Source organism: Megalobrama amblycephala, linkage group LG16 (genome assembly GCF_018812025.1).
Source record: "Megalobrama amblycephala isolate DHTTF-2021 linkage group LG16, ASM1881202v1, whole genome shotgun sequence".
Classification (NCBI taxonomy): Eukaryota; Metazoa; Chordata; class Actinopteri; order Cypriniformes; family Xenocyprididae; genus Megalobrama; species Megalobrama amblycephala.
In genome coordinates, this window is record NC_063059.1 from 13,978,294 (window position 1) to 14,004,486 (window position 26,193).

Sequence of the window (26,193 nt, forward strand, 5' to 3'; positions counted from 1 at the left end):
AGCGCAATTGGCTTTTAAAGGGAATGGGAAATGAGACTCTGATTGGTTTATTGCACGTTACGCACAAAACACACCCATGACTCATTAAGAGATTAGGTACAACCCTTTTGGACCATGTGCCTGGCACGCCGACCATTTTTTCTTGTCGCTAAACTAGCAAAAGAGGATTTGGACACGGCCTAACTGCATTTGCGCCATGTGCTTCAGACCATGCACTTAGATTCACTGTTTGAAATGCTATTCACAGAAAAACAGTGACAGATTTCATCTGTCAACATCTGACATCATCATATAGTCAAATCAACATGTTGCGGTATCATGAAAAATACACCAACACAATTTTAACAAAACAATACGCAAAACAACAAATAAAGCAAAAATGTAAGCAAACCGCAAAACAAAAACAACGAAAAGCAAAACTAAAAGCAAAACAAAAAAGAAAAGAAAATCAAAAAGCAAAGCAAACATATACATTGCAAAACACAACAAAAAAGCAACAAAATGCAAAACTAAATAAAATGTAAAAACAAAATATAAAAAGCAACCCCCCTCCCCAAAAGCTACAAACTGCAAAACAAACTACAAAAACAAACAAAAACACTAAACAAAAAGCAAAACTGAAAAAAAGCCACGGTTCTGCTTCTATCTTTTTGTTTTTGTCTGCAAACCCCTTGCTTTCTACTTCATCTTGAGAGTAAGTCAAATCAACATCTTATTTAACTAAATGACTCCCAACTTCCACATCAGACCACTTTTATTGAGTAAAAACAAATGATTCAAGGAGATTCTTGAGATGAGCTCTGTGTTTCATGGAGACACCAAGATGAAATTCTGTTCGTCCAGCAGAAAAGTCTTAGTAAAACTAAAATGTGTTTGCATTGCAATTTAACATTGTCTGTCCGCTACTGAAGAAGGAGGGAAAAAAAAAAAAAAAAAAAAAAAAAAACCTTTCTCCGCGTGGATCAGGCTCAGCGCAGTCAGTACGGCTCACACCTGACCTGTCAGCAGTCTATTACCACAATTAGCCTGCTGATGTTAGCAAAATACTGCCATTTACAGAGTCTTTTCATGGGGGGACGATGGAAAAGCTGACATTTCGCAATGTGACTTTCAAACACTTCTTTAAAAAAGCTCAAGGACTGCGGCCTGCCTTGGAAATAGCATTTCACACAATCATCTACTCCAGGCAGAAATGTCAGTCGCAGAGAGGGAATCCGTACACTCCAACAAAAATACAGACTGTCGTTCTATAAAAAGCACTGACCCTGCAATTCCATACTCAGAGACATTATGTTTTATCTCTCTGTCTCTCAATCTCTCTCCACTTGAATAAAGCCAGTAGCACTCTTCCTCTCTAACATATCCTCTACTAGGTGTCAATAAACTTGTCAAATGTGCCTCCAAATTAGCTTCGAAATTTCCGAACATCCACAATTAGCTACCTCATTTCCACCTATGTCATTTTTAAAGAATTACAAGTGCCCTTCGCCGACTCCACAGAGAATCACTCTCCATTCAGAGATGGTCTTTTCTAGTCGTATATTTGAGTAATTATCATTACAACATGTCCCTTTTAGCTAGAGAAGGCATCGCATAATTTGTCTGCAGATAATGTTTCAACGTTTAGGCTCGAAAATAACGAAAAACCCTAGTTTCGTGACTAGCGCTCACACCTCTGTGCATAGGTGGAGAGGGGAAGCGGACAGCTAGCCGCAAGATGGTGAAAACATACATCTATCTTCATCAGGAGCGTGACAGACAAGTATGAAGTGAGTTTCATATTTGCAGCATGGGCGGCTGGCACCATAGAGACGGCCTGGCCTAGATTGCACCTGCGGACACCACAGCGAACGAGGTAGACACAGCTGCAGTCCGGGGCCTGTCTGTCAGGATACGACAGCTAATGGAGAGTGACACCGGTTTTCTGTGGCTCCCGCTTCTCTAACTCGCACGCGAGTGCACACGAGGCGTACTTTACCCTCGCTGAAGAAAGAAGAACAGATGGAGGGAGGGAAGGGATGGAGAAACCTGAAAGAAATTGGAGGGACATGTCTCGCCCTAGGGACACCGGTGGCCCTTTGTCCCCGGCCCAGGTGAGCCGAGGTGCTGAGGTTGTCAGGTCTCCGGTTCTAGGATGTGCTTTTGTGAGATGTGCAGTGTCAGATAACTTCTGCATCTCCTGTGAGTCATCTCTCTCAGTTTGCCAAAGAGCTATAAGAGTAAGTGGGGCGGCACTGCCAGATTGTCATTCTATAAACACCCGGTTCACTCTGACACATGCTGCAGGAGATCTCAATAAGTCAGATATTGTTTTACGCACCTCCTCTGACAAGTATCTTCGAGCTGAAGCAGTATAAATGAGAAAAAGTACTTTCGATCCAAAATGTATAAAGCAAAAGATCCAAAGAGAAGAGACGGCAGACATAATGCATTCTTTCCAAAAACAAGCTAACAGACATGACAACCTACTCAAATCTAGATCTACGGTTTCTATCAGAACCACTAGAGAGGCATGCAGTCAACTAACAGACACATATAGGTCCAAGAAAATGAAGCAGAAAGAAATGGCAAAGATTGAGAAAAAAAAAAAAAAATAAAAGAAAAGGTGAGAACAAAAAATAATACTTGAGCTGGGCGGAATAAAGAATGAAATACTGATGAGTGTTAAAGGATTAGTTCATCCAAAACGACAATTCTTCATCATTTACTCACCCTCATGTTGTTCCCAGACTGTTAATGGGGACTGGAGCGTTTAAGCTTTAAAAAAGGATGGAAAAGCACCATAAAAGTATCAAAAATCTGGTCCGACTGGACTGTGAATGAATCATTTTGTGAAATGGATCAAAACCAGGGTTATGATCATTAAATAAAACATTTTTTTTTTGTTTAAATTAGTTTAATTTATTTAAAATTGAAATAAAGCTGAATATAATATATATATATATATATATATATATATATATATATATATATATATATATATATATATATATATATATATATATAACTGAAATTTTATTTGATGCATTAAAATTACTAAATGGAAATAAATAAAAACTAAAACTGAAATAAAAATAAATTAAACCTAAATATTAATATGTATAAAAACAATAAAGATGATAAAATCACATAACAAAATAACTAAACATTAACGTAAAGTGAAAACGAAAACTGTAAATATGATTAAAAAAAAATCTATTTCGAAATATTAATAAAAACTCTAATAGTACATAAAACATAACAATGCATTTCTACTGATCTCAGTACATCTAATGAATGCACCAAGGGTGGATGTCAAGATTTTTAGTGAGAAGAAACTCACTCACTCAATTTTTTTTTTTTACATATGCATCACTTTTGAAAGTTTTAGCCCCCATACATTGTAATGGAAAAAAAGTGAATTTCTCCTTTTTTATTTATCTGAAAAATGACAGATTTGAAATAACATGAGGGTGAGCACTGCAGGTTGCACTATATAAGGAGGGATGGTTTGAAAATAATACAGAAACCCAAGATAGAGAAGACGTACAAGGTGCAGGGACAAACCTTCCGCTGGAGTGTGACCAGAGAAGAGTGTGGAGAGAGGAAGTCAACAGGTGCTGTCTCTGACTTACACACACTGGCTTTCAAGCAGGACCAAACCAAACAAGAGAGAAACAACAGAAACATGACCATCGGCCTGGCATCCTACTACACACCAACACATCAACAGGGTTGGTTTGAGGGTGTTTTTATGATCATTGTAATACAAACGTTAGCACGCCACTTCAAGAGCTAGATGAAATCTAGGGTGTGGATACGTGCTATTTCAGCAGTATGTACTGGCTTTAACAAACATGCTGTAATATCTTGTCTTTAAGTAAATGTATGCACATTTAACTATCATAATCTGTTTAAAACACTAAACCAATATGAAAAAGCTCATAATGAACATGTTCCCAGACTCTAAAATAATATCCGCTGATCAGTCCGTATTAACTGAAGCGTAATGCTCAATCGCTACCATGTGATGAACTGTTTCATGGGCCATACTGACATACTTTCATGGGCCCTGTCCATAAATAATGAATACCATTCAAATCACACGTACCGTTTAGCCTAGCTAAAGTATGCGTTTCATTCATTTTATTACCTTACTGCTAATAAATAATCATAAAATAGAAGCTGCTCTTGATGACTCAGATCTGTGGAGTTTCAGGCTTTAAATCAGGGGTTCTGTAAGATATTTTTTGTAAGAAATTAATATTTTTATTTAGCATCAAGACAATTATAATGTTACAGAAGATTTCTATTTCAAATAAATGCTGTTCTTTTGAACTTTTTAAACGTCAAAGGATCCGGAAAAAATGTTTCCACAAAATATTTTGCAGCAGAACTGTTTTCAACATTGATAATAAGAAATGTCGGTAATACTTTACAAAAAGGTATTGTGCGTATTGTGTTTGCGCTCTGGAGAACGTCAAATGTTTCTTTTTACACCGTGTTTTTGCAGTGGTGAGCAATGTAGCCAATCACTGTCATGTTTGTTGATCTCTTGAACACAATGGCCAATCAGGGGTGTTTTTTGTTTAGTCAGAATCAACTCAGAGTATTTGTTCAGTGCTGAGTTCTGCACGTCTGTGAATCCTTTCACTAACAGAGAGATTCATTTTGCAGTGTAGACAAAGTCATTGATTATAACGGAACTTTGTAAGATTGTGATGAACTTTGCACACATTCTAGGCTATATAATTAATTCAAAATTTGAATAAAAGTTTTTTCCATGCTGCTAAGAGGACCAACGGCCAATTACACGCTAAGCATCAGAAGTGGCATTCACATATAAATGCGGGATTCAATCACAAAATTGCAATGACTGACAGTGATAACCATAGCATGGGGCAAAAATATGCCATGTCAAAATAGATAAGCATTACGCAAAGTAAATGCACGACTAATAGATTAATAGAAAAATACTCTCATTTTCTTATCAATATTTTTGAAATGCTATTACAATTATTTGTAAAAAATAATGACTTGTAAATAAACTTAAATGTCTCATTGTACATTGCTATTCTTGTTATGATAGAGCCGTTGCTTCCACATTACATCTACACTAGATCACCCTCACTAATTTCAGAAGCACCCTCAGTGATTTGATTCTGGAACCGGGCCTGCCTTGCTTGAGAATCTCAGTTTTAAACATAATATTGCATCAAGCAAGTGGAGGAAGAGCAACAGCCCTCGGATGATTGACGGAGATTATGCAGCTATGAAGATGATCTGCAAGGGCCATCTCCAACGCCACCATTTTGCCAGAGTACCACGTAGAATACAGTGCGACAGCTCGTCTGTCAGAGTGGAGCCTCTGACTTTCACCGTACCCTTGCCGGCAGGTTTGCGCAGGAGTTAACTGACTGACAGTCGGCACGCAAACACATCACATCCTCCGCCTAGCAGCAAATGTATGCACAGCAGGGGTGTATAAATTGTGCTGCGCAATGGAGATCAGTTGGGTAATAGATGATGAGGTTCTTGGAAAAGGTCATCCTTAAATGTCAGTGCTCTGTCTCAATGGCTTTCTCACTTCTGTCACAACGCAGCCATGGAGCGACTCCATCAGTCACAAAAGAGTGCAACTGCGCCATCAGCTTAAGACGCTAGCCATGGGGGGTGGGAGGGTGATAAAATAACTACACTGGCCTAATAAACTTGGTCCAGTGGGCCAAGACCTTACCTAATCACATTCCTCTCCAAAACACACAGTATAACCCAAGCTTTCCATGTTCAAATGAAAATTAAGCTCACTGGATCTGAATTTCACAATGCCAGCCTTGAGTACGACTTCTTTGAACTATAACCACGAGCTGTTTAAAAGTCTGGAGATGCTATCACCTGAGAGTCATTTCTCATGTAGCTCTCGTTTTAAACTCGGAGCTCGCTCCAAACAAGCCTGGCGTAATTCACACACATTAAACAGCAACGAGATGCAGAGAGCTGTTTTTTCAGGCTAAGTTGGTTTCTTTAGCCAAGTGCTAATCAGAATCAAACATGTCTGATTGGGTGGAGAGGCATGACTGATTGGCTCACGCTCTGTCGACTGCACTCCTTCAAACCGTGCGCTGAGCCACTTTTACGCCTGTCTGCCAATTACGCCGGGGTGGATAGCTGTCTGCCGAAGTGCAGGTGTCAATGGAGCAAACTCGAATATAGGTACGAGTTAAAATATGCAGTAAATGCATGCGCATGCGCATGTGTACACACTATTTCAGTGCACTTTCATTTTGTCAGACAAATTGGTTGAAGTATCAAATGTAGAAAAGGTGGACATTACACTAAAAAAAAAAAAAAGTCAACTTTCATGCCATTTAGTATAAAGCAACTTAGAATATTAAACTTACAATGTCAAGTTTTTCATATTTGTAAACCGTACGTTCGTTTTTTTCAGTCTGTACTTACAAATTCATAATCCACGCTTTCATGATCCGTTCCCACAGTTTTAAAACTGTACTCACAGATTTGTGGCCCGTCCCTCATTTTAGAAATCTGTGCCGACTGATTTAACTATGGCTCACCTATCAGTTACGTTGACTGCAGTTGGTTTACATGGTAATGTAGTAAACTAAAAATAACAACAACAACAACAACAACACGGTCATCCACAGACACAGTACAAAGTACCCTACCCGTGTGAACTGCGAACCCAGTACTGACAATAAATCCAAAATAATGCAAAGAAACAGTTTGTAATATTAACTTGTCCTATTTATTCATTAAATACAAATCATCACTGTCAGGACAGGTCATAAAAATGTGTTTAGAACTGAAAAATCTGTAAACTTGTAGATGTAAAAAGTAATTGAGTGACTGATTTCAAAAGTGAACAAGAAAGTACCATTACATATTATATAGAATAAGTGCATTTACACTCCAGGAATTAATGTACAGATCATTTGAGATTGTTTTGTTTTGTCCATTGCTATGGTTATCATTGTCTATTGGATTCAATCACGCATTTAAATATGGTTGTCAATCCATAAACTTTGCAATGTGTAGTTAGAAGCATGAAAAATATATATTACATACAGAAATTGAGCAATGATCACTGCCATTATAATCACTGAAGCTGTGCTCTTGCGAAAACTCCCGTTATAATCAATGAAGCTGCATCTCTTACTGACATTGCGTTTTATACTTTGTTGGTTATAATTAAAGAATTTCGTGAGCATGCAGAACTTGTGGTGAACGAAAACTTCACCACTTTGAGTGGTGTTGAGCGGATTCTAACAAATTTAAACATATGATCGGCCACTGTGTTCACGCGCTCAACAGATATGTCTTCGATTGGCTACATTGCTCAACGCTGCAAAAACACGTTGTGAAACCTTTGACGTTCTTCACAAAGCGCTAACACAAACACTCAAGGGAGCGTTTGAAAGCACTGGGTTATCGGTGTATACTGGTACTGCAGAACGGCAGGTATTGCCACATTAAATTATCAAATACATCTTTGGAAGGACAAAAATGTATGTAAAAAAAAATATATTTTCAATGCAGGATAAACCCTGTAATAATAGTAATAATAATAATAAAGAATGAATAGAGGCTTAGGCTCCTTGGTCGACTGAAGGTTGTCATGGAAATGCTTTATGTATTTTGTATTGATGTTTGACATTAGAAAAAGTAAGGGCAAAATGTAGGCCTACTGAAAGTACACCAACCCCTGTCTATAAAATGTGAGAGTATTAGAATATCACAAATAAATAAATGGACAAGATAATGATGCATAATTATTATTAAATGTTATCTATTCTACCCAGTCCCCACTATAGCCTAGAATTTAAGCATGCAGTTAAGACAGCTGTATTCAATTTAATTTACAATAAAATAATATACAAAAGATTGGTTAACAGAACTAGAAGCTTGTTCTGTTCTTGTGTTGGAGGACTACAGATTTCTAAAATGACAGATGGGCCACAAATCTTTGCAAAACTGTGGGAATGGATTGCACGGATTGTGAATTTGTGGGTACGGATTGAAAAACTGAAGGTACGGTTTACAAATCTGAGTGCACGGATTGGAAATTCGTGGGTACGGTTTATTAATCCATGGGCATGATTTGACAAATTGCAAAACTGTGGCCATGGATTTGCGGGTCTTCTTGCGGGTGACTTCTTGGGCTCCGTAGATTTGCATGGGGACTTAACTTAATATTAATGCTCGGCTTAATGTAAAATGCAAGCTTACTGAACTTGAATCCACAAGTAAAAAACGTTTTTTTTTTGAGTTTACAGAACTTTTATACATTATGTTTGACAAACTCTAATTGTTAAGTTGGTGCAAAAACAATTTCACAAGCTGAGTCAAGTCAAGTCTTTGTTTTTTTTTTTCCCACCCTGATTTTTTTTAATTTTTTTAACAGTGTGTGAGTGTGTATAAATAAACTCGCCACCTGCTATGGAATCACTTTTTGATGGCCAATTAGCCAAGGCCATCATTTCCCATCGTGCTAAAGGCCAGACGTCAGCGAGAAGGCCGAGGGCTGTTCCTCCCTGCTGTTTATTTATTTAAGTATCCTTGCATCTAACAGACAAAGTCAGATTGATAGATTAAGCTATCCAGCCTCCAGATCAATAGCCACAGTCGAACGAAGGAGCGACTGGGAACTGTTTAATGTGCACACACTGTGTTTTCTAGACAAAGGCGAACAAAATTTGTCCGAATGACGCAAGAAGGAATTAACGACAAAGAGCACCGACGATTAAATGTGAGAACTCAACAAACCATGAGAAATGAAAAGGCTCCCATGTGTAAGTCTGTTTGTAATAGTGTTTTGTGTGTGTGTGTGGTGGGGGGTGGAAGGGGTTTAGCGAAACAAATACAGCAGCTACGGTAAAGTACAAATGGCAGCACGAGCGGAAGCCGGCCCATGTGCCCTGATCTGTTACCAGTTTCACCGACCAAAATCCTGACATTAACTAAACTAAGAAAAAGGGGGGAGATAACTGGTCCCAGACCATTGGCTAGTGGGCCGACTTCTGCCAGCACCATAAATCACATCTACAACAGGAAAGGAGGGGAAGGAGGCAGGAGCCTTGAGTCCTGTCCTTTCCTTCTAACTACAGACTGTGTGTATGTGTGAGTGCATATGTGTGTGAGAGAGAGGACAGAGGCGGCTAGAGTTAAGAGCAGCATGGAGAGAGCAGCAGTCACACAGATCTACGGCCAGAGCGTTTACCTGGCCCTGTGCTCTGAGGGTATGCTGCGTAGCCGCCTCTTCCACGGGCCCCCCTACCTGAGCCGCGCGCTGCCGCCACTGCTGCCGCCGCCGCTACTGGACCGTATGCTGTTGCCGGGAAGCCTGTGCGAGGGGTGGGGATAGGATGGGGTTGAGGAAAGAGGAGAGTAGATAGCGGAGGACAAGGCAGAGGGAATGAGAGTACAACAAAGAAGGAAACAGGACAGAAAATGAGGAGGAATGATGAAAATAGAGGCGAGGAACAGGGTGGAAATAGAGAGTAGTGAAGGAATGAGAGGAATAGAGAGTAAAAAAAAAAAAGAGGGAATAGGGTGAATAATGAGGAATTAGTGAAAAGAAAAGAGAAGAGTGGAGAGGAAATGGAAAAAAAATGGAAATGTACAGAAATGAGAGGAGAGGGGAATAAACATATGAGGAATAGAGGAAAGGAGAAAAAATAGGGAACAAGGCAGAAAGTGAGGAATGAGAGGAGAGAGAAACAAGGCAAAAAAAAAGGTGGAAAAAGAAAAAAATAAGAACAAAAATAGGGAACAGGGTGGAAAATGGGCATTAGTGAAGGAATGAAAGGAGAGGAGAGAAGAAAGGAAAGTAAAAACAGGGAACAGGGTGAAAAATGTGGAATAGTGAAGGTATGAGAGGAGAAGATAGGGTGGAAAACAGGAGTAGGTAAGGAACAAGAGGACAGCAGAAGAGGAAAAAGAAGGAACAGGGAGGACAATGGGGAGTAGTGAAGGGAGGAGAGGGTAAAAGGAGAGGGAAAAATGAGAGGAGAGGATAAATTAGAAAATAAAGCAGGATCAAGCTACCTCACAACATTACTGACTCATAAAGTTGCTGCAGTGTCTGTGCAGGTTCTGCAGGCTGCTGTAATGCACCGTGTACTGTGGGCGTCTTCAAATTGCGGAGGAGACTGCAGTGGCCCTAATGCACTCTGGGTATTTCTGCATGGGTGACCACGCTGCTCCTTAGCTTATCTGTTTGAAGCACACAGCAGGAGGGCCACGGTCGAGCATCAGACTTTCGGATATGCTACTGAGCTTGTGCGGTCAAGTTACTGTGATAAAGTAATTAGATTTCGGTTATCATGCAAAATGTGATGGGACTAGAATGCTTTAATGGTGGAAATATAACACCGCAGTACACAGTTATTCAAGAACCTAACATTAGCCTGAAAATAAAAACTCACTTTAGACAGAAAAAACAACAATAATGAAAATAAATCCCTGTATTTGCTGGTATGAAATCAATGTTGGTATGAAATCAATGTGTAAGCTAAATATGTCAGATTATATTAACGTCCTGTTGATGTGTTTTGACATCAGTGGCATATGAAATGTCTAGTCAATAACACTTTAATGCACTCACAATGTATTAAATCCTCTTATAAATAAATTAAATAAAAAATAAATGAATAAAAAACAATATTAATTATATATACAGTATATACAGGCTTCAGGTAAAGTGTAAAAAAAAAAGCATCATACAAAAATACTTTAATTTTCATAAAAATATGTGACATTTTGATGAAAATTAAAAGTATTTTTAGGCAAAAAAAAAAAAAAAAAAAAAAGTAAGCCAACATTTCTGTGATTTTTTTTTTTTATATTGCCATATAGGCTAGTCTATATTTGCCTACAGGGCCTGTCTGTATTTTCATTAAAATTTTTCATTAATTTAGTCATTTTAGTTTTGTGTCTTTAGCATCACAACACACACCAGACATTCATTCATCAAGCAAATGAGAATGTTCTACTCATGCAGCTCTATCTTCCATAACACCTCATACAAATTAGAAATTCACGGTCTAACAAGAGCTGAAAAGAGACACGAGACCAGGGGCGAGTCAGAAACCACAGCTCGACTTCCATAAAGGCAGAGAGAAATCCGGCAAGAGCCAGAAAGATGATCCAGCGCAACACTATAGGGTTAACTCCAACCATGACCGGCATCGGCAGCACAAAGGCGATATGGAAATGGCTCCACGCTCCCAACACTTTGTAGTCCACTTAAGTCACTTATCTCTGCGCTGCCGCTCATGTTTGGGCGGGAGAACGAGGAAGCGAGACAGAGACGGAGAGTCGTAAAGCCGAGCAGGCGAATCGTCCTCCGGTTTATGCCTTGAAACTCAATCAATCAGGAGGATAATTTGGTCTCCAGGCAGTGTGAACTGATGCTACAGTCACACCGGGCCCTGGGTGCTGTACGGGCACCGTGATTTGTGAGCAGGGCTGGATGAAAGTGTCTTCATCTCCTTCCCGGTTTAGTGGCTCTTTATGGTGTTATTACGAGATTAGGCATCAGGGATTAATTGCTCGCTTCCAAGTGCCCTTTAATTCACTTTAACCGTGCGTTACACAGGGGAAAGGAACAGGTACTGTATGGCATGGTAGCATGGGAGGGGACGTGATGCATGTGTGAAAGTAAACCGAAGAAAGTAAACCAACTGAGGGTGAATACACTGACTGTAATGCCCAAGATTCATGTTTACAAGACATTGGATTAATGGTTTTATGCATGACTACCTTCCACTAAAAACAATAGCTCTGTTTCAAAGCCTATTGAGCTGCCTCATTGCCTAAATAGCGAGCTGCCTTCCGAGGCAGCATTCTAATCATCATGGAAGCTCATAAGTGAATGATTTGGAATGCTCTACATAGGCAGAAGCTCATTTAGAACATCAATAGCAATTCACAATTGATTCTAATAGAGTTTGATGTTAGCATGTTGCTAAGCTAATGTCACAATCATTGATGCAAGACACGAATGCCAGGTTAAATAACTCATTTTTAATTACACTACACTATTTCTACCAAATTTGAGAAAACAAGGCAGCATTTTTAAGGCCCAAAAATGAAAATGATATCCTTTATTCACCCTGCTGGGGTTGGGAAGATGTTTTTAGAAGTGTAAAAAAAACCTAATGGAAATATTATTAATTTTGAAGTTTTATCAAGTGTTAACAATGAGATTGTGTTTTTTTTTTTTTTTTTTTTTTTTAAATATATAATCAAATAACACTGCTTTAGTCACTTTTTACAAGATGGACAAAATTTGTCACCAGCGAAGTCATTTGGTTTAACCAAAATTTCAGTTTTACCGAATGACACTTTTGGTTATACCGAATGACGATATTTTCAAACAATGCTAACAGGCTGACATATAGCTAGCTAGCAAAAGGACAATCAATCATTTTATATTTAGTACAAGTTTTTAAAATATTACAACATTTTCCATGTTTTATAGCGGTTGTACCGAATGACCTGATGTTTCAGGATATACATATGAGCAAGTGAAAACATGAATATTTCAAATAGTTAAAAGAGAGCTAGTTACTTCATGTGTCTGAAAGATGTCACATCCTGTCACATGATATTGACCGAATGACTTGATCCAAAATGGTCCCTTTATATTGGTTACTCCAAATGACATCAATGAAATTCATTTTTCCGGACATTCATTCTCGTAACAAAGCAACGACTTCTACACATAATTTTAATACCATTTTGCACTATGTTGATATATGATGTTATAAAATCATGGCAAAATAAAAAAATATATACATTTATTACATTTTAAGATATTTTATTCACAAATGAATTGGGTGTATTGGCCTTTGGACAGTTAACCCGAATGACCTTTTGACACTTCAACATCTTTAAAATATCTTTATATGTAGCAAAATATAATTAAAACCTTTTGAATTCAATAAAAAAGATCTAGTTGTACTACCTTACATACTTTGGATGTCATATCTTTATTATTATTATTAAGGCCTTTGGACCAAAAAAAAAAAAAAAAGACCCATCACGTCATTGACCCATATCTTCTGTGGAGCACAAATTTTGAAGAATACTTCCAAGAATTCTTGCCCATACAATAAAAACCAGCGTGGTCCAAAAATTACATTTGAGCCATCTGACTTCAGTGTATGGAAAAACACAACAAAGAAAAACAACAAAACAAATTCATTCTTTTTTATTTCCGCAGAAGAAAGTAAGTCATACAGCTTTGGAATGATGGCCATTTTTTTGGTAAACTATTCCTTTAAGGCTTATAATGCCTAAGTAAGAAGCTCACTAGGTCTTAGAACAGAGCAAATGAGCACTATGGCACTATCGTACACGGCGAGTATCTGCGTGTGCTTGGAAAAGAGAGCTAGATAGTGAGAACATGAGTGTATGTGTGGTGGTGTGCCCACGTGTGCATGTCAAAGAGACAGAGAACCACTCAGCTTGCTCAAATCTGCAGTGTTCAAACATCATAATTAAATATTATCATTTTATAGTGAACAATGAAGGACATCCACTCAAACGCTTCGTCAAAGTCATTATTATAATATAAATATAATTATAGAGCAGCTCTCTAATTAAAACACACATCTTTGGCTGCAGCGGTCCGTTCATGATTGAAAGCCAATAGACAATAAGTGGGTGACACTGGCAGATGGTTGGGTTCACATAGAAGGATGGATGGTAATTAGCCCTGTCTCTTACGGGTTCCCTCCTATTCTTCAGCACAGACGCCCTCCAAACCCTCATATTAGTGGCCTTAATAACCTTTCATGTGCTGCTAATGCCTAATCAAATAGGAGTCTTTAGGACAAGATTAGCTGTAGAATTGAACAATAGGACTGAGTGCTTAACATCCAGATAAATTAAAAGTAAAGCCTATATAGCAGCTAGTGTTAAATATTTCAGCCAACAATGCAATTTCTAGCGCCTGTCGATTGATAATTCCTATTCAAAATGAAACGGTTGCTTCCAGTTAAGAGCATCACCGTCGACTTTGACAATGTGTTATCACAGCATTTCTGAAAGAACATGCAGAAACCCTGAATATGCTACATGTATGAGACAACCTGACAATCACAAAGCCAACAGATTAAGACAGATGTGTACGTGTGAAAATACATCACCTATATACAATGTTGGGGGTAACACGGTAAAATTGATGCACATTCATTTACTTATGTTGTCGACAGCCAAAAATACTGCTTCAAAACAGAACAAAAAAACAACAACAAACGCATTTCTTTATTTGAAAGGTTTCTTTTTTCCAAGAGACTCAATAATTTAAAAAATAAAAATTTAAATCTCTACAAAGGCAGCAACTCCATGCAGGACACAAACAGCACTGTGAATGTGAGAATCTTATGTTAGAATGTCCTTTCAGGTAATTACAATAAACAGATAGTTTGCCCAAAAATAATTCTCTCACCCTCATATTGCTTGGACCCCCGTGAATTGTAAAATACCTTCTTTTTATGTTCTACACAAGAAAGCAAGTCATTCAGCTTTGGGACGACATGAGGGTGAGTAAATGATGAGAGAAGCGTTTAATTTTTTAGGTGAACCATCCTCTTAAGCGTGGAGTTAATTCCACCACATCAAACTGGGAGTATTTTGGTCTCATCTGAGAGGCTGCATTTCATGTACTGTAAATATTAGTTTTAGCCCCACTTATCAGTCTCTTCAGAAAAGAACCGGCTCTTGACACGAGTAAAACATCTCACAGACAATGGTAAACATGCACCCCGCTGTGTCCCGTCAATACCAGCGTTAATTGCAGTGCTGCTGAACTCTTTTTTTTTTTTTTCTAAGCGGGTACCTCTCCACCCCACAATCATTTGTTTGATGTCAATATTATATGCGGATGCCTGTGTGCTAGAGATCTAGAAAGTTCTGGAAACAAATTACCTACTCAGAAAGCGCAAATTAAGAAGGTTAATTCACACATCTCGTCAGCGCTTTGTTCCTGAAGAGGGTCGGAGGGGCGAGAGAGGGGGGCGTGGGGTGGAGGGGTGAGTGTTATCCCCCAGGAACAGCTTGGCAGAATCAAATCAATTTCATGGCCTCTCTATTACCGAGGACATAACGCCAATATTTAGCTTTCCACTTTTACCCATTTTTCCAGCCTGTTTGCTCTGTCAGTGGCCGTGCTCGGCTGGGCCGGATTGGCCTGGAGTAGGGACAAGGACACATCTGTTCCACCCTGGAGCCCTGAAGGAGATGCCGTCCTCACTCGTCCCCTCTCTCTCTCTCTCTCTCTCTCTCTCCCACGCTATTTCCTCCTGCTGTCCCCTTACTTCTCCTTTTTCACTGCCTCCTGAAGTCTTCTCGGTACATTTTATGAATCTGCAATTTTTATTTTACGATCGCTAATGCCTGTTTGTTCTTGCCAGCAGTCCTCTGGAGACACTCCAGTTTGGACCGCGTGCCGTTTGTTTTCTTTGCTGAATCTGTGAGTCATAGACATTAAATAATTAGACATGGTCGATCATGATTTTAAGTCATAATGGCCATTAAATGAGATTAGTGGGGCTGCTAACATTAAAACAGAAATGGCAATACATCTGATGAATTTGATATTGAATGTATCAGAACATCATTTAAACCCCTAATGAAACTGAATCAAAGAACAGGAACCGTGCCCTTGCTTTTGAACCACACTCAAAAAGCGCTATTAGTTGACGTAGCCATTATAAAAGACATTCAAGAAAGAAATGAATTGTGCAAAGAAATGCGAGTGCTAAAATGAGCATCTTAGGGAAAAAAGGTGGATAAAAGAAAAGAGCAATCTCGCCGACCATCTTTTCATCTGGCAAACGAGAGGTGAGTCATACTTCTCTAGCAGAAGCCCTTGACTTGTATTACTTTCAAAAGGGCCTTTCTGCAGAGCTATCAAAGACTGCTGGGAGCTTGGGCAATGAGGCTTCCAAATGCACAAGCCTGAGTGGCGTTCGCCAGCAGAGAACTCCTCCGTATTACGCCCTCCTGCTCACATTTACGACTAATGAGGGTGCTGACGGTGAAGGAGACACGAGATGTGTCGCCGATCCGGTGTGTGTGGCTTTGGGAATTACAGGTGTGAGAATCGTGGGTCAGCGCTGGCTGTAGGGGTTCAGTTGCTTGTGGCGGAAAGGTGTGAATTCAGCAGCGATTATTTAGATGAGGCGAGCGTCGTGGAGGCAAGCGTTTACCACATTCAATGATGGTTATAGAACAATTACACTCGAGTCGTCTAGGACCATAAGCGCTGATTTGAACATTTGATGTTATCGACATGAATGCTACCTTAAATCGCTTACCATGTTTTATGTGTACATATTGCTTTTTTTTCACACAGTGAAGTATAAATTAAGGTAAAAAAATATATATATACACAGGTGCTGGTCATATAATTAGAATATCATCAAAAAGTTGATTTATTTCACTAATTCCATTCAAAAAGTGAAACTTGTATATTATATTCATTCATTACACACAGACTGATATATTTCAAATTTTTTTTTTTTCTTTTAATTTTGATGATTATAACTGACAACTAAGGAAAATCCCAAATTCAGTATCTCAGAAAATTAGAATATTGTGAAAAGGTTCAATATTGAAGACACCTGGTGCCACACTCTAATCAGCTAATTAACTCAAAACACCTGCAAAGGCCTTTAAATGGTCTCTCAGTCTAGTTCTGTAGGCTACACAATCATGGGGAAGAAGCTGACTTGACAGTTGTCCAAAAGACGACCATTGACACCTTGCACAAGGAGGGCAAGACACAAAAGGTCATTGCAAAAGAGGCTGGCTGCTCACAGAGCTCTGTGTCCAAGCACATTAATAGAGAGGTGAGGGGAAGGAAAAGATGTGGTAGAAAAAAAGTGTACAAGCAATAGGGATAACCGCACCCAGAAGAGGATTGTGAAACAAAACCCATTCAAAAATGTGGGGGAGATTCACAAAGAGTGGACTGCAGCTGGAGTCAGTGCTTCAAGAACCACTACGCACAGACATATGCAAAACATGGGTTCCAGATGTCGCATTCCTTGTGTCAAGCCACTCTTGAACAACAGACAGCGTCAGAAGCGTCTAAAGACAAAAAGGACTGGACTGCTGCTGAGTGGTCCAAAGTTATGTTCTCTGATGAAAGTAAATTTTGCATTTCCTTTGGAAATCAGGGTCCCAGAGTCTGGAGGAAGAGTGGAGAGGCACACAATCCACGTTGCTTGAGGTCCAGTGTAAAGTTTCCACAGTCAGTGATGGTTTGGGGTGCCATGTCATCTGCTGGTGTTGGTCCACTGTGTTTTCTGAGGTCCAAGGTCAACGCAGCCATATACCAGGAAGTTTTAGAGCACTTTATGCTTCCTGCTGCTGACCAACTTTATGGAGATGCAGATTTCATTTTTCAACTGGACTTGGCACCTGCACATAGTGCCAAAGCTACCAGTACCTGGTTTAAGGACCATGGTATCCCTGTTCTTAATTGGCCAGCAAACTCGCCTGACCCTAACCCCATAAAAAATGTATGGGGTATTGTGAAGAGGAAGATGTGATATGCCAGACCCAACAATGCAGAAGAGCTGAAGGCCACTATCAGAGCAACCTGGGCTCTCATAACACCTGAGCAGTGCCACAGACTGATCAACTCCATGCCACGCTGCATTGCTGCAGTAATTCAGGCAAAAGGAGCCCCAACTAAGTATTGATTGCTGTACATGCTCATACTTCTCATGTTCATACTTTTTAGTTGGCCAAGATTTCTAAAAATCCTGTCTTTGTATTGGTCTTAAGTAATATTCTAATTTTCTGAGATACAGAATTTGGGATTTTCCTTAGTTGTCAGTTATAATCATCAAAATTAAAAGAAATAAACATTTGAATATATCAGTCTGTGTGTAATGAATGAATATAATATACAAGTTTCACTTTTTGAATGGAATTAGTGAAATAAATCAACTTTTTGATGATATTCTAATTATATGACCAGCACCTGTATATATACCATAGACTAATAATGAAAGATGGGCAGAGCTACATCTAGGGACTAAAATATGATACTAGACTTGGGGTCAGGCTCTTTTGAAGCCTAGCAACCACCCAGATCACCCTAGTACCAGACAAAACACTCTTGCAAACACCTTAAACTTAGCAACCACACAGAACACCCTTGCAACTGCCAAGACACTCTAGAAACTGCATAACAAGCACCAGAACACCCTAGCAGCCACATAGCAACCATCCAGAACACCCTGGCAACCACATAACCACACAGAATATTCTAGAAACTGCACAGCAATCATCCAGAACAGCCTAAACTACTATGGATGTCCCGAGCTGACCTCAAGGATCGGTATCAGGGCCGATCAAGCGTTTTTTTTTTTTTTTGTTTTTTTTTAAACTGGTTGGTATCGGCTATCCTAAGCTCGATTCTTTATTTTACATCAGCTGTCACGCAGGTGTCGTGGGTTTGCCAACCGCCATTAAAAGGAAAGGAAGAAGCTCAAATGTGTGTGTGACGCATGAGAACCAATGAGGTCTGTTCAAGTTTCCGTTTTACCATATTAGATGTGCACTTTTGTAAGGAATCACTTGAAAGTCATTTATTTACTGTTTATTTTAGTTTTTTTTTTTCAGGCTATATATATTTTTTTTTCAGGCTGTATTGCTTAAGACTTGACTGACTGGCATTCTGATACCGTATGCTTTCAAACCTAATCTCCACTTATTTTTTTCTCTGTTGCAATTATTCTGCTTATTGTATAAATAAAATACATTTTTACATTACTTTTGTACATTTGAGCCACTCAGAAACTCTCTGCACATCCCTGTTCACACTGGATTGATTTTAATAACTTTAATGTACTTGAGGTATGCACCAAGCACTAGGAAAATATGTATCGGATCGGGACACTGTATCGGCAGATACTCAATATTCAATGACTCGGATCGGAGGTACAAAAAACTTGATCGGGACATCCCTATAAAAACTGCATAACAGCTATTCAAAACACCCCAGCATCTATCTAAAACACCCCATCAACCACCCAGAACACCCTCGAAACCACCTGACAACAACACAGAACACTCTTGCAGCACCTAAAACATCTTAACAACTGTCTAGAAACCAGACATAAAAATCCTGCAACTGCTTAGTAACCACCTAGAGCACCACAGAAAGTATGGATGTGCATTTTTTTTTAATGATAATGAAAACACAATAATCAAGACAAAAATGATTATTGGCCAACATTCAGTTACTTTCCTTTACAGCGGTGCACTTTCACTCCTCCATAAATCGACAAACTTATTGTGTAAAAATCAGTCGAATCATGTAACATGACTATCATAAAATGCATACTATTGCTGGATGAAGTGGAAAATACACTAAAATATCTAAAAATAGCAGGCTTGACGAATATTCATGTGAACACAGTCAGTTAAGTTTTAAGTGAATGTAAACAGTTGGGAGAAAAATCAGATGTGCACTAGTATATTGGACCCGTGCATTAGGTCTTAAAGTGACAGCAGCCTAATAAACCTACTTCTGCCTGTCACTAATGTTAATCAAACAACAAAAGAAAAAGAAAGAAAACTCACTCACTGCTCTTGACTGAATAACTTCTGTAGCTTTATTAAGAATCAAAGCAAGTTTAATTCATACAGTAAAGACTATATGCTGTTTTATTTTATATTTGATTATTCAATTTCTATAGAAGGCCTAGGCTATTAGCTGAATACTACACTGATATAGACTTGAATGAAAAACAAAGCACTGTTCATTTCATTTGTATCTTTGTCCTATTGTTTGTAATTAAGCTTTTTAACTAAATTACTCATATAACATTCTGGTCATATCGCCCACTCATAATCGTGTGAAATAACCTTGATTATAATATTGACCAAAATAACCATGATTATAATTTTTGTCATAACCAAGCAGCCTTAATAGAAAGCACAAAAACAAAATAATAAATAAACTAAAATACAAAACAATATAATTCAATAAAATACCAGAAAATATAGAGGAAAGCAAGTTCACAAGAATTATTATTATGTTTATATCCACTATGAAAAGTGTGAGAATGTACTATGGTCCACTCATGATCAGAGGTTAAATACACAAGCAATGTTTTCATTGATCTGAGAAGCACATTAAGGGGAAAACACTGGAATATATGAACGGCCACAGGGAGCATCACATACAAGGTGTGAAGCTGTGTCTGACTAATAGTGCATCTTATAGAGCAATTTCTGAAGGCAGAAGGCATGACCAGATTTCTCTAGTACATCCATCATCTCAGGCCTGTATAAAATAGGCCATGAGGGCTTTCTGAATATCATCACAAAACAGCCACATGGCTGGGTTCTATACATCACAAAAGATGTGACATTAGAAAAGGATGTATAACAAAAGCTATGTGTATATATATATATATATATCTTACAAGCTAGGCTAGTTATTAAACCTTTGCATACAGCAAACATCTCACCTGGTGTACATATGTGTAATCACGGAGTGGGAAAATGGGGGATGGAGGGGTTGGAGGAAGACATATGTAACTGTACCCAGGGGAAGTAGCTGCGCCAGGGGAGGCAGTTCAGAGAAGACTCCACTTTACACGAGGCAATAAAACCTACAACTACTCAAAAAGAGAGACATTTTTCAAAGCAGTAATGAGCAGCAAGGAAAAATACATATCAGTCCTGGTGCACAGAACAAATAGAGTAAAAGAACAGCCTGACACCACTGCATAAATATTACTGGTAAGGCTTTAGCTAAGAAAAAGCAAGTCACTGCCTAAGAATACAATGGGGAAAGCAAAGGGCTAAGTCACCGCTTCTAAATGTCGTATTGATATATGTCCAGTGAGGAAACCAGCCCATTAGTTAAATACAGAAATGTGTAATGCCATGTGCTTGGCAAACAGGATCTTAATTCAGGATCTAAAGTTCAACTCCAAACGAGAAAGGAAGATCAAAAGGGTGAACAATGCTACGAGCTGTGAACTTTGTCACTCCGCTGAAGATCACGGCACAAGGGATTTGAAAGATCCGGATCTGGTCGGCCTGCTAATGTCAGAACCTGCCTAGACATCAGCGAGACCTCATACGGCTAGAGCAAACCAGCCCACCTCCCCCGCGGCTTCCTGGCCCCCTGGATTCAGGTCCAATCACTGCCATCAGCATGAGCACTTATAATGAGACTGAGGCCCAGGGACAGGTCTCCTCTACTGGCCGCCTCCTTGATGAGGGCAATTACTGGCCAGACAAATACTATATCTCTGGTAGAGAGGAACAGGGATTATTCAGGGGGTGAGGGGGAGGCAAAGTCACCCACTCATCAGGCCAGATTCTTTAAGAAGCTCATCTGAGGGCAACGGACTTCTCATTGATGACCATGAAAGGTAGGCAGAAATGGTAGGGGGCTAATGCTAATCTAACTGTATAGTAATGTACATCTATCCATACATTTTCTAGGCTGTGCTGCAAAGAATTTCAGAATTCAAAATTCACATTTCCTTAGAGACACACTAGTGCTTGTAAGTCAGCATAGGAGCAGTGCTAAAGTTTTGCAAAAATGATCTGGCCAGAGGAATGGGAGACAGTGAGAAGTGGCCCCAGATGATATGTCAGGAAATGGCCATTAGCCGAAGCAGGCAGGCCAGGAAAAGCATCATCGCTGACAATTATTTTAAAGTATTTTTTCATTCTATTATAAGTCAGTGGGATACTATCAAACTTTAATCTTAGATTTTTTGAAGTATAAAGTTTATAAAAATGTTCTAGAAGGTAAAGATTGAATGGTGTAAACACATCCTAAACCAGGTAAGATGTGCCAATTATCCTGCAAATAATTTGTGCGTACTCTATGTGGAAATTCTGCATGTCAAAATAAATAAATAAATAAAATTGATAAAAACACATAATATATAATAAAATATAAAAATCAAAACAAATTATATATATATATATATATATATATATATATATATATATATATATATATATATATATATATAAATAAATAAATAAATAAATAAATATAATATATATATATATATATATATATAAATAATATGTAAATACATAAACAAAAAATAAAATAAACAATACAATGTAACAAAATAATAAATACAATAATATAATAAAAATAAAAAACACTATAATGCAAAATACAATAAAACATCAAAGAAAATATATAAACAAGTAAGTAATAAATAAAATATATAAAATATCAAAAATTAAAACAAACAACGAAATAAAACTAAAAAAACCAACATAAAATAAACAAATAAATAAAATAAAAATATACACAATATAATTAAATTAAAATGAAAGAAACCAAGAAAATTACAAAATGTTCTGTAGCTTGTTGCTTGAGTAGGTTAGGACAAAAAGCACCTGTTGCATTGCATCTGGTTAAGGCACCGTGTTTTGCAGTTGTAATTGTAAGAATATTGTGGCAAAACCAATAAAGGAAGGTTTGTCTTAAGTTCTGTCTTAACTAACCATGTCAAACCATGAGCTATAGGACATTAAGTAGTAAAACCAGTTCAAATCGCCTCTATGTTAACCATCAGAACACGCTTTGATTGGCTGTGATTGCGCTGTCATGTAACATTTTGCAGCGCTTCTCTAAATGCAAAAGAAGGCACTCCATTCAGAGTTCCATGTCTGAGTTGTGGATCTGATACAAGCTGATAATTAAACCCGTACTGGTTAAACCGCCTCTGCAGTGCAGAGTGGGATATGACAGGGATTCAGCCTGACTGTGGGGAACAGCAGATGAGTCATCAGCGTGATTACAGCAGGCAGGGCGCATGAGACAGGCTGTCTAATCTATCGCTACGAGACGACCTCCAAAATGACCTCTGCCACCACGCACGCCGTTTACTCCGTAAACACACACAACATCTGCCCGCCGCAGCCCACGTCAGTCAAGAATTACACCTAAATGAAGCGGCGGGATGCGTTTTTAAGAGCTGTGTGTGTGTCCGGCTCAGCGGTCCCCGTTTTGAGCATGTAACGTGGTGAATGTGTTTGCCTCGTGCCTACTGAGTTAATAAGCAGCCTTTTCAATTAGAGCTAATTTGGGTGAAGAGCTGAATGGGGTAGCGCAGCTGCAGGAGACTTCACTGTTGCCTATTCATCCACTTTCTCTCTCTCTTTCTCTCCTGTTTTTATGATCCTCTCCTTACAATGGGTCAAAGAGAAGAAATTGTGCCACTCTCCTAAAGTCTGTTGGTGCTGCCAAGCTCAGCGGGGCAGGGCTCATATCATACCTTCCCTCGGCAAGTGCTGCTCGCTCCTTTCTGTCATCTCCCAATTTCCTTCTCTTCTCCGTCTCCCTCGCCTCCCACACAAAGAGTGTCTCTGGTCAGCCAAAACAGCATCTTTATTTGTTTGTTTGCACTCCAATATCCTGCGAGCCCAGTCGTGTTATCTGTATGACAGGGCCGGTGGAGAATAGAAAGGGGCCCCGTCCCTGACAGCCTCTATGTTTGCATAACTGATTGGGCCCTAATCAAAAGTGAAGCATCAATTCCAGCCCTCCCTCTTCTTCCTCCTGAGGAGAACAGAGGGATAAATGGAGGAATGAGAGCTAAAGGATGGTGTTCTAACACGTTGTTTGTTCCGACTGGGCTGAGAGGGGCGGCGACCTTGATGTTGGAACATCCTTCAGTTCTCATCAGCGGCAGCCGTGTCAAATACCAGAAATCGTGGCGGAACATAGATGAGGAGAGATGATTCGCCGCTTGGAAAACCAAAAGCGGTTAACGCCTAACGTGGGGCGAGATCAAACCGAAATAAACAAAACATAAAACGGCAACAAAGTCGTACTAAAAAATTATCTTTGATAAGACCACCTCCACTTGCACTCCTCTGGATCAATGCAACCTTAATCTACAGATTTACGGTAAAATGAGAAGATCTTCTCTCACAGCTTGGGGAAAGTCTGATGGATCCACAGGCTTGCAGGATAGACACTGAGCTTTGGATGTGCTTCTCATGGATTTATAGCCTCTGAAACATCCTTTTCAGTCTCATAAAAATGAGAAGAACAATGTGTGTGTGTGTGTGTGTGTGCGTGTGTCCTGGTGAAGGGGGAGATAACAGTGAAGGTGGCCTGATCCTGTCAGCTGTTTCTTATCTTATCTACCAGAGGATGTTAGTATGAAAATGACAATAGCAGCAACACTTGTTCAGGAGCTCTGCCATAGCACCATTGGTTGTTTATGCCTGTATGTCTTTGGGGCAAAGAAAACACTAAATCCATCCGTGAGCAAAAATTGTTCCCGGAGGAGGACTAGAAAGGTACATACGCTGTATATCGATCATACGCACATACTGTAGCATTACAGAGCTTTATTTTCACCCAAGTTCCATTGATAAACAATTTATGGTTCTTGTTTTCATTAAAAATCAACACAGTAACACTTGCATACATGCACAGACTCTACCATCCCCTGTGACCTGTTACAAATCCAGTCACCTGTGTGGATTACAACAAGTGCCTTGAAAAAAATTACCTTTTCTCTTTTCAACAGTCAATTTTTAACCTTCACTGCAGCCGAGCTTATAGTAAATCCTGGGTGCTACAAGCAGTCTGGAAAAAAGGCTTTTTTACCCTATATGTTCAACATCAAGGTCATTGACAACATCTGAAATGGAAGAGTGAGGGGACCCTTTTGGAGTGGCACTGGGCAGATCATTTTACAAGAAAAGCTGGGGGATTAAATGAGCGGAGAAAAAAAAGCACCTTTTTGCACTAGAACTGCAGTTTAAGTCAAGCGGTTTGCAGCCTATTTTCCAGTGAGTCATATGCCAGCAAGACCTTCAGCTCTATATACAGGGTCAATATCACTAAAAATATGCATTCGATACACTCGATTGCTTTTCAGCTAGTGTTATGAGGCTTTTGGCATGGGTGGACCGGCATGTTTATTCGTTCAGTTATTTTTACCGTCAGGTGGGAGTTTAGCATTTAGTATAGGCCTACACATATATTTCTAAGGGTGACTTAGCTATGTTGCTAGACTCAGAACTGTTGCTAACATGGCACTAGGCTAAGACTTCTCGCCAAAGAGACTGAGCCCACAATGATGTTTTAATCCCCCTAACCAGGCTTAGTCACAGCAGCTCTTCCTCAAGCGCCTGCCAATTTACACTTCCTCATTATCCATTACTCTAGCCCATCTAGCCCCTGCCTAAATAAATGAATAAACATATTATATAAAACAATAAAATGAAAAGTTCTGGCTTTCAAATTGACACTTCCTGGGGTTCTAGACAGACTCAAATCAACAGGCCAGATAACCAGCTAACTGCTTTTTTTTTACAGTGGAGATGCAAAAACAAACACATGTATCAGAAATACACTACATAACGTGCAATTAAAGTAGATTCACTGGGAACTAGCAGTATTAGCTACAAGGTGTTGAATTAAGTACACTCGATAGTACCGGATAAACCACTGAGCAGAACATGATAAGATATACTATGCATGTTTTTATTCTGTTTCTGACCATCAGGTGAGATGGTAAGGCCAGTTCTGAGAACTGAGCCATGAAATAATAGAGATGCTTTGCTGCATCACATTTATTCCAGACAAAAAAGACCTGTCTTTGTCAGGATGGCCCAAAACCCTGCTGAGTCAAGATTTTGGCGATTTGCTGAATTGTATTGTATAGTCGAACGTATGAATTATCTGTGAAAGCGGCGAAAACGAGAAGGCCGTGGCCTCGTTTGTAGCTCCCGTGGATTTTAAAAGCATCTCGTATGGCAGTGTTATCTGTAAAGCTACAAGCATGTGGATGTGGGGCTTCAGCGGGGGGCCGATGAGGCAATATGTGTGTCTTTGTACATCGAGATGTATACCGTTTGAGCATGTGAATGTGTATTAAGTATAAAGTGCCACAGTAAAGTTTTTCAGCATTCAGAGTGTAGCGAGAGGCAGGGATGGGTGCGTGTTGATTTTTGTGAGTTTGCCGGTCAGCAGGGAGGCCATTACCAGACAGCAGCAGGAGAGAGAAGCACCATACAGAGCTTAACAAGATGGAACTTACCAGGGAATTGGTAGCTGTAGCTTGGGGCGAAACCAGTGTATCCACGGCCATACGTTGCTACAATGTTTGGATAACCTGAAGGGAGAGAAGAAAATCCAAGGATGTGATAAACCGC

General features: G+C 39.2%; 1 protein-coding gene across 1 annotated transcript in view; it reads right to left on the reverse strand.

Moving 5' to 3' along the window:
- msi2b (musashi RNA-binding protein 2b) overlaps positions 1-26,193 on the reverse strand; it is a 306,172-nt gene that overhangs the window by 26,644 nt on the left and 253,335 nt on the right. The window contains 2 exon segments of the mRNA XM_048161917.1: positions 9,218-9,340; positions 26,079-26,153. Coding sequence (XP_048017874.1) covers positions 9,218-9,340; positions 26,079-26,153 — 198 coding nt within the window.